The sequence below is a fragment of the Alligator sinensis genome, unplaced genomic scaffold, assembly GCF_000455745.1.
Source record: "Alligator sinensis unplaced genomic scaffold, ASM45574v1 scaffold468_1, whole genome shotgun sequence".
NCBI lineage: Eukaryota > Metazoa > Chordata > Crocodylia > Alligatoridae > Alligator > Alligator sinensis.
The window spans coordinates 2,319,803-2,329,237 of NW_005842087.1; the positions used below are offsets into that span (position 1 = coordinate 2,319,803).

General features: G+C 40.4%; 1 protein-coding gene across 1 annotated transcript in view; it reads right to left on the bottom strand.

Moving 5' to 3' along the window:
- The window catches only part of HMCN1 (hemicentin 1), a 359,897-nt gene that overhangs the window by 279,032 nt on the left and 71,430 nt on the right, over positions 1-9,435 (bottom strand). The window contains 2 exon segments of the mRNA XM_006023882.3: positions 3,681-3,803; positions 4,541-4,699. Coding sequence (XP_006023944.1) covers positions 3,681-3,803; positions 4,541-4,699 — 282 coding nt within the window.

The window sequence follows — 9,435 nt, forward strand, 5'->3', positions numbered from 1 at the left end:
TTTCCCCTCCCTCCCCAGCCGCTGTTGCCATCAGGCTGCTGCTCTTCTGGCCCAGAGAGCGGCAGCAGTGGTGGCAGCCAGGCTGGCAGGTTACCCTTTCCCTGCCTGCTCCCTTGGGACAGACAGCACAGTCAGCCACAAATAATCAGGGAAGGTGGGTTAGGGGTGGGAGCAGTAAGCAGGGATCTGGGCTGCTGGGGGGGAGGGGGGTGGTACTGTAAGCCTAATGCAGCCAGTGGGGTGGTTACACTAAGGCGTAGCCTAGAGTGGTACACTTTAGTGCAACACAAGCTGGGTAACACAGATCAGAAATAATCCTGCCCTGGAGTGGTGTAATTTTGAGCAGCATAATGAGTCCTTAAAACCAGTTTCAGGTGTTAATGTGAGGAAAATCCAGGGGCTAAGAGCTCCAGGAGCCACCAAAATTACTGTGTAACAAGACCTAAGTGTCCTTCTGTTATATTGTGTTTCCTGGTAGTTAGTTCATGTTGCTTTATTCTCCACTGAACGTACAAAGGTTAAGGGCAAGGATAAAGATTTGAAACCTGCTGTACTATAAATAAACTTTTTATTTTGAGCCTTTTGGAATGAAAACAATCAAGATCCTTTCAACAAAAAAAGATACTGGCTTGGCAGGGTGTTCTCTTTCAGCTGCGTGTAGCCTTTTCAACATGTATAATTCAGCATTAGCAGTTACTAGGTCCAGAACAGTGATTCTATGTCAAAATCTGTAAAGCTTATCCTTACAAAGAGAAAGAGAGATGTGTACCTGTCAAAGGGCACCTAAAACAGCATACTGTAATTTATGGATGTTGATTGCTAATGTATACTGCTTAGTTACATCCAGACTATCATAGATTCCCTTGAATGAGAAGTTCTGAATGAGAACCTGAGATCCACCTGTACTGCTGAGTACTGGTAATTGTTGTGGGGGGGTAGAGCATAGGCATAAGTCTCACCTTTACACTTTCCTGATCCTGCTTTAGCTCTCCACAGGATCAAGGCCTCTTAGAGTTACTTCAAAGTAACTGTGCTATTATGCCAAGATTGGGAAGATCTCTGGAAATGATCTAGGGAACGGAGCATTTGGATGTTGGCTGGAGATAGGCATAGACAAGCTGGGTACCCCCTATTTTTGATGACAGGCATTATTGGGGCTGGAGAAGCAAAGGCCCCACTTTGCCTCTACTTTCCTAATTTATTCTCACAAAAGTCAGTAGAACAATCTATACTGACTCTTTAAGAATGGGAATTGGATACTTTGTAGTACCCAACAGTTATATAAGGATAGCAGAGGGAAGAAAATCTTAACCCTGCATCCAACAGACAGAACCAGCTACAACTGAGCTAACTGTTTAGAAGCCACCTACAAAAAGAGAACACCCTAAACCCTGAAATTCTAATCCTGAAAAAGGAAAAAATTCCATTATGCTTTCCATTAAGTTTATTTGAAAATTTTCTATTATGGGGTAGTCCTGTGTGACTTCAGTATCATTTTGCTAAACTAAATAGAAATATAAAATGGCATAGATTCATAAATTGTAAGGGGCTGGAAGGTACCTTGTAGATCATCGGGTCCAGTCTCCCTGCACTAAGCGGGAAAAGACGACTGATGTAATGGTAAGCTACAGCCCCGGTTGTAATGGTAAGCTACTTCCAAGTTTCCTCTCAGCCTTCTCTTCTGTATGCTGAAGAGGCTCAAGTCCCTCAGGCTCTCCTCGTATGGCTTGTCTTACAAGTCCCTGATCATACGGGTCGCTCTTCTCTTGACCCTCTCAAGTTTTTCCACAACCTTGTTGAAGTGCGGCACCTAGAACTGGATGCAGTACTCCAGCTGTGGTCTCACCAGTGTGGAGTACAGTGGGAGTATCACTTCCTTAGTTTTGCATGAGCTGCAATTGTTAATGCATGCCAGCGTGTTGTTTGCTGATGTTCTCTCTTACAGGACTGTATGGTTCTGGCTTTAGTTGGCTGCTTGTGTGTGCTGTGGTCATATTTTTGTGAAAATGTAATTAAAGGTATTAAAATACATATACACTCACAAAGTATATATGAATATATACTTTTTATTATTATTAATATTCTAATATTATAAAAGCCTTAGTCTATCTGTCCATAACGCTTTATTCACACTCTGATTGGTTGTCTGAAACAACCAATCAGAATGCGACTGTTTGGACAGGAGCTGGTGGCTGTTCTGCCATAACACTGCAGCCTGAGATGACAGCAGCAACAGATGCGGTGGTGCAGGGGTGGGCAAAGCGCCGGCTCCAGCCCAAAGCAGCAGAGGGGAAGGGGAGCTGAGGAGGGAGAGAGTGGGTGCGGCCCTGGCCCTGGCTGAAAACGGCAGAGGGGAGGGGGGAAACGGCCCTGGGGGAGGGGAGAACCAGATCCAGCCTGCCCTGACCTGAAGCAGCTGGGGGGAGGGGGTTGCAGCCCAAAGCGGTGGGGAGGAAGGGAGGAAGGGGCAAAGCAGCCCTGAAACCAGACCTGGCCTGAAGTGGTTGTGGGGGAGCCAGGGAGCAGCCCCGGTCCCAGCTGGGGTGGTGGGGTGGCAGACAGGCCTCTGTCCCTGCCCGTCATACTTGACGGGTAATTTGCTAGTATATATATCTTAGAGGTTGTATATATATGAATAAGAATGGCAACTTTACAACCTCTAAGATTTACACAGAAATAATTGCAACCCTAAGAGTTGGCCTCTCCTCTGCGTACCCTGACTCCTGTCCCATAGACACACACATCTCTATTTCTCTATCTCAGAAGCAGTAAATCAGTTGCTAGGTTTCTTTTTCTGGTCGTTTTTAACTCCAGACCCATAATTTTTTATGACTGATCCAATCATAACCTCATTTTTTCCAACACAAGAAGTACAGAACACTGCAACCCACCATCAATATTTATAACATGTACCAAACAATTAGGAAGAAAGGAAAATACATTGGACAAAATGGTAAAAAATGTTTACTTATTTATACTTAAAAAACCCCACCTCCCTTACAGAATGTTAAATATACCAGGAAGCCAAAGGGATATGTTTACAACACTAACAAATGATTCCAATTAACCAAATAACTAACATGTGATTTTTGTCTTCATTTAAAATAATTTTCATGCAGTTGAGAAACTTAAACTCTGTTTGTAATAATACGGAACCTGAAAACACACTGAAAAGTCTACAGAAAAGATTCATGTTACCAACACTTTTGTTCTGTTTTATAGCAGTCCTCTCATTGCTGCTGACAATTTCCTTTGAGCAGATTCTGCACCCTTGCTCATATTGAGTAGAAAACCAAATGGGACTGCTTAGAGAATAAGATACTGCTCAGAAACTGCAGTTTCACAGGCTGCTCTGTGCATAAAGACTAATATCAGTAGGGGCACAGACAGGTGCCCATCCTGTTTAAACAATGTAAATAAAAAGTGGAGGAATCAAGCCGGGGGTTAGGAGGTAGAGGAGGTGTGGGAGGAGATACAGTCCCACAAGATACACCAAGATGCTACAAGATATGCCAGCACCACAAGATTGAGAATTAGGAAATAATTAAGCAAATTTGCTGTTCTGCCCAGAACTCAGATTTAGGATCATTAAAGATTTATTTAGGCCATTACATGCAAGTCCATACTTTACATATCTCTGTGTATAGTAAATCTTTATTTGAATGAACTATAATCTTTACCTCATTGACTTGCTTTTTGTCCAAGTGGAAAACTTGACCGGAACTTGTTGAGGCGATTTCTTCATAAACCTTGTAACCAATATGTGCCCTATCATCACAGTCTCCAGTCAACACAAATACAACCTAGGGTTTGAAAAACAATAATATTCAAAAGTAATTAAGCTGTAGCCTACCATCACCTATGACAAATCTAAGCAGCAAAAAGACTCTTCTAAAATGTGCCAGTGAAGCATGCCAAAAAAAAGGTTTGTGGTACTCCATGTGAGGGACAAATAGGTTGCTGTGGATTTATCTAATCAGAATTCTGTGGAAATTAAATAAACCTCCAAAAAAGGAAAGGAGCATTCTTTGAACAACAGATGGATTTAATACCTACTCCATATGCATAGCGCTCTCATTGATTTCAATGTGATTTTTTAATGAGACTTCCATATGGAAAGGCAAACCAATCAGGATCAAAGGATGTAAAGTGAATAAAGAAAATAAACATGTAGAAATGTCACAAGGGGTTGAAATAACAAAGTGTGTAGCAGCACTTTTTATTCCCAGAGTAATTAGCACAGTAATTTTCAGAACAACAAAAACACCAATGCAACTGCCAAACTGACCAAGAATGCAAACACTGGCAGCTGGGTAATATCTTGCCTTTAATCAACAACCTTAATTATTGTTCCTTTAATCTTCAGGACAGTATATTTTTACAAGGGGAACAAAGTGAAAGCCACTAGTTACTAAAATGAGAGTACATGATCCCTTTTACAAGGATTTTAACAAGTATCTTGGAGAAAAGTCTTTTCCATTAAATGCAGCTTAAAAACAAACAAAAACTCTTTGAGACTGAATATGAATATCTTCCATACCTGCGACTGCTTCTGTTGAATAAGCTGCAGGACTTCATGGGTAAGCTTGTAATCTTTGGATCGTGCATCAGTAAACACATATATGAAAGAACCAGGGAGAGAGATTTCTAGAGCAATTTTGATTGCACCAATGCTCATCTCCGGACAGTCACCACCACCCTATTATAATTAGAGAAAAACACATACAACAAAGGAAAACAGATATCAGTTGAAACAGTTAAGGGATTTCCTTTTCAGAAATATCATGATACATTTTTGTAACCTCTGATATTTTATTTATTTCATTATACATAACATCATATGGTTTCTGTAAAATACTTCCTTTTACGGTCCATTAGATCATCCATTCTGACCTCCTTTATTACAGACTTTATCCACTTACTTCATCCATTTACCTGTATAGTGAGCTTCCTTCCTTACTTTTCATGTCCTTGTGACAAGGTATTTAGCAGAATCTGCAGATTCGATGGAATCTGACAGGGCCATGCCATAGGCGTTTCTGCTGTGGCCTGTATACTGAGCATAATAAATTACTAATTACCTACAGCATATCTTTAATAATGGCATATAAACTTGTTCTGAAGACATCAATGGATAGAAATGTGCTCCAAGAGTTGATCATCCTGTTAAATATTTGGGCCTAATTTCATATTTCATTCTGTCTGGCTTCAGTTTCCACCCTTTAATTTTTCTTATTCTTTTCTCCACTAGATGAAAATCCCTCTAGGTTCTTATATTTTCTTCCTGTGAAGGTACTTACCAAGTCACCTCTCAATCTTCATTCTCAACTCTCTCTTTAGTTATTGAGGTCTTTAGCATTTATCATTGTAAGCCCATAAATTATTGAGGCTCTTTTTTACACCCTCTGCAATTTTTCAAGATACGTTTTAAGGTGTGGATACCAAAAATGTTCAAAGTATGCCAGTACTGGTCTTGTCAATGCTGTATGTAGACATAAATCTCTGACTCCTTGGGCGTGTCTACACATGCTATTACTACTATAAAGGCTTAATGCACAGTAAAAACCTTCCTGAGGAACACGTCTACATATGCTTCCTGTTGGGAGCAAATCTGCTCCCAACAGGAGTAGCCTAGTACAGGGCTGCTCCCACAATGCTCTGGCCCCCTGCAGCAGCCAGGGGGAGCTCCAGGCTCCCCCAGGGTGCTAGCCTAGGGGTTGGCAGGGAGCAGAGGAGCGGGTCCCAATGAGTACAGAACCAGGAGACCTCTGCTGGCTGCAGCAGTAACTGTCTTCCTGCCCCGTGCACATCAGGAGCTGTCTTTATGTGCACGGGGGCAGGAGACAACTGCTGCTGTAGTGGTCTCCCGACCCCATGCACATGCTACCAGCCAGCCCCTGACTGGGTGGGGATTTCCCTGAGTAGCCTGGGGCTGCCCAGGAACTGTTCCCTGCAGGGAAGCAGAGAGCTCTCCAGTCCCAGCGCTGCTGGAGAGAGCTGAGTGCTGGGATGGGGCGGGGAAGAGAGCTATCCCAGTCCTGGTGCTGCTCAGCTCCCAGCTCCCCCCCCCCACAAGAGTGTTGGTGCTAACTGGGAACAAATTTGCTCCTGGTCAGCATCTGCGCATATGCTACTGAGTAGGCTCTACAGCACAGTTAATTTACTACCTGTATTTACAGGTAGTAGCTAACTGCACAGTAGACTAATTTACTTTGCAGTAAATGGTGTGCACATGTAGATGGTGATACTTTACTGCACAGTAGATTAGTCTACTATGCAGTAAAGCATCTCATGTAGACACACCGCTTATTCCTTGTTTATATGCCCAAACCTTGCATTATCCTTTTATGCCAAAGCATTACACTGAGATCTCATGTCAAACTACTTATTCACAATGAACTTTAGAACTTTTTCAGAGTCCCTGCTTTCCCCATAGCCTGTTTGATAATATATGTGCATGTGTGCATATCTTTACACTCACAAAAGCCTGAGTTACAAGGGAAAAAAAGTCAAAGAAAGCAGTTCTGCATTTAATTTGGAAAGTGGATAATTTCATGGTTATCATCTTGTGGATGTGAGATCCTTATTTTAGCTCCAGTACCTGTGATAGTTCTACCAGACACACTCACAACCCTCCTTCATTGGCTGACATTTCAGTTGTTCTGGTAGAATGAAGCAGTCCCAAGGTTGTGGCCAGAGAGAGAACAATTCTCTTTCAGCTAACAGGGATCAATCCCATTAAGGACTTCAAATATCAGAACAGTCTAGTAGTGAACTAGACTGAGTGCCAGATGTGGAACCAAGGCAGGGATCTTAGCAGAGTGGTCACAGGTGATACACTGCTAGTAAACTGTGTTGAAATATAGACAGCTGTTAACTTGGAAGTTTTTCAGGATAAATGTTGAATCAAAATGCTATGATGTGTTATTATGAAAGTCAATTTTTCCTAAAGAAAAATAATGCTTAAGCAAAGTTCACATTTTATTGCATGCATATATTTTTTGCCTATAAAAGACAACTTTCAAAGTTTTTAACCCCTTTCTTGCAAGAGGCACTTTCACCACTTACAGAAGGGAATACAAAACTTATTTCTTCTACTCAGCTTTCTACACACATACATAGAATGCACACAGAGATATAAAAAGCAACTTTCTGTAATTAAATTATATCTGCAGTTTGGGAGGGAAAAAGAAAAAGAAAGATAATGTCATTTTTATTTTTAAATAGTCCCTGAGCATGCAGATACTATTGTGAGGTAACAAGCAGATGGACAAAAAAGTTGCTTCCTACAATAATTATCCAGATTTCAGGATTCTGAATAATAACCTATAGAATGTTAATGTATTGGCATCTGCAAAGGTTTTAATGTCAAAGTAAAGAACTCTACATATCTATACCTTACACCTCAGCATAAGGATCTTCTAACATAGGGAATGTAACTGTTCTTTAAAAGATTATTCTAAAGTTTCTGACTTTTATAGGAAAAGAAAGAGGTAAAGCTTCACATTCCCAGAAACCTTGGAAAGATACATCTCAAAAAAACCTTTTGACTCACGTGTCAGAAATTCATCCTGGCAATGCTATGTAACCTAGGGGATAGCTCAATACAGCCAAGTTAATTTTTTCCTGATGTTGTAGAGCCAGTGTCATCTTCAACAAATGACTCTCTGCGTTGAGCATTTCATTTATAGACAAAGCTGAGATGATTGGTACTTCCTATAGTATTTTTCTCATTAAGGAAAATCTCTCCAGACACTTTAAAATCTTTCAGAGCATTTTTCACACAAATTGTTCTTTTGAGCTGACATTTACTTCATGTGAATTGCAGAACTACTATCTTGATCTGAACAGTGTTCCCAGAACAACAGGACATTTTTCCATATCATAATGTAGGAGGGCTGCATTCTCAGAAGGAAATTAGGTGATAGTACAAAATAAAACACATCAATTTTATATAGCAAACTTTTCCTAATGAAAAACTCTCTTCAAAAACTTTTCCCCCAAGTTCCAATTAAACATGCTTATTGCTACATTGTGAAATACTCTGCAAAACTAATGATGAATAAGCCTCAGATGGTTCAGTATTTCATTCCAGCTTGGATAAGCACCCAGAAGTTTAGATGTTTATCTGTAGCTCACCTAATTACCCAAATTACTTTGATCTAAATTTAGCGATGATATAACTCCAGTGCCTTTAACAGGATTTCAGTTGTTTTACCACACTGGAATTTGGTCTGTAGTTTTAAAATCAGACTGGAATTTGTTTCAATAAGAAAAAGGCTCATTTCACTAAATTAGTGGTAATTTTTGCACAAGGTACTATTAAAAATAAATGTAATCTGATGCTCTTTTGATGGACATTATTTCAGTATCAAGTTTATTTTCTTTAAGTCTTGCTCTACACATGGCTTTTATATTAATATAGTTCTTTTGCTAAGATGTGTGCTATTTTTACTGATACAATAATAAAAATTAGTGTCACTACAACTACCTTGTACTAACATACATTATTCCCCTTTGCACACAGGAATAACATATGCCAGTAAAGTTGGAGTGTTATTGTAGCCATGACGGTCTACAAAATGTCTGAGAGGCAATGCTTTTTTGTGATACCTTTTATTGGACCAACAGCTCTCCCTACTTTACAGTCAGTTCAATAAAAGGTAGCAGCCTTTTCATACTTATAGCTACATAGAAATTGTGTTGAGGCAGAGTGACTAAACTATGCCAGGATAGCTGATGCAAGGTAATTCTTTTGTATAGAGCAGATCCATCTAAATTTCTTTTAAAAAATAAAACTATAGTTAAGTGAATTATGCATTCTTTTAACCGGAGTACTGAACTCAACCCATCAAAATATTTGACAATGCCTTTTCCTTTATGTCATACAAAAAACTAGAACTCTTGGTTCCAAAATGATACATTTATTAGACCAACTGGAACTTTTCCTTTATGTAGAATTGTAAAGTACTCAACAACAGATGAAATGCTCTTCTGAAGAGATTTAATAGAATGTAAATGAGAAAGCTACAAGATGCACTTCCCATTTTAAAATTTTACATAGATTTTAGATTCATGCTGCATACATGAAGAACAGATTCATTTATCTTTAGTAAAACAACATAGACAGAAGCTCATGCACTCAGAGATGGTTATGCTTCGTTGAATGCATCTGCCAAACATTGGCTGTGTACAGACATTCCCCCACACCGCCATGGACAACCCTCCCCTCCCCTCCACACCACCACCCCAGCCTGCCAAACCTCCCATCCAGCAAACCACTCCCAGTGCCAGTTTTATCAGTGTTTGCCAAAGCTGGGAGCTGAGGAAATTAAGTTGGGGTGGAGGAAGGGGCAGGAGGGACTGGGGGGTTACTTGTCCAGGAGTAGGAGGGGATTAGGGGGCTAAAAATAGCCCCTGGTCCCTTGGGGTGAG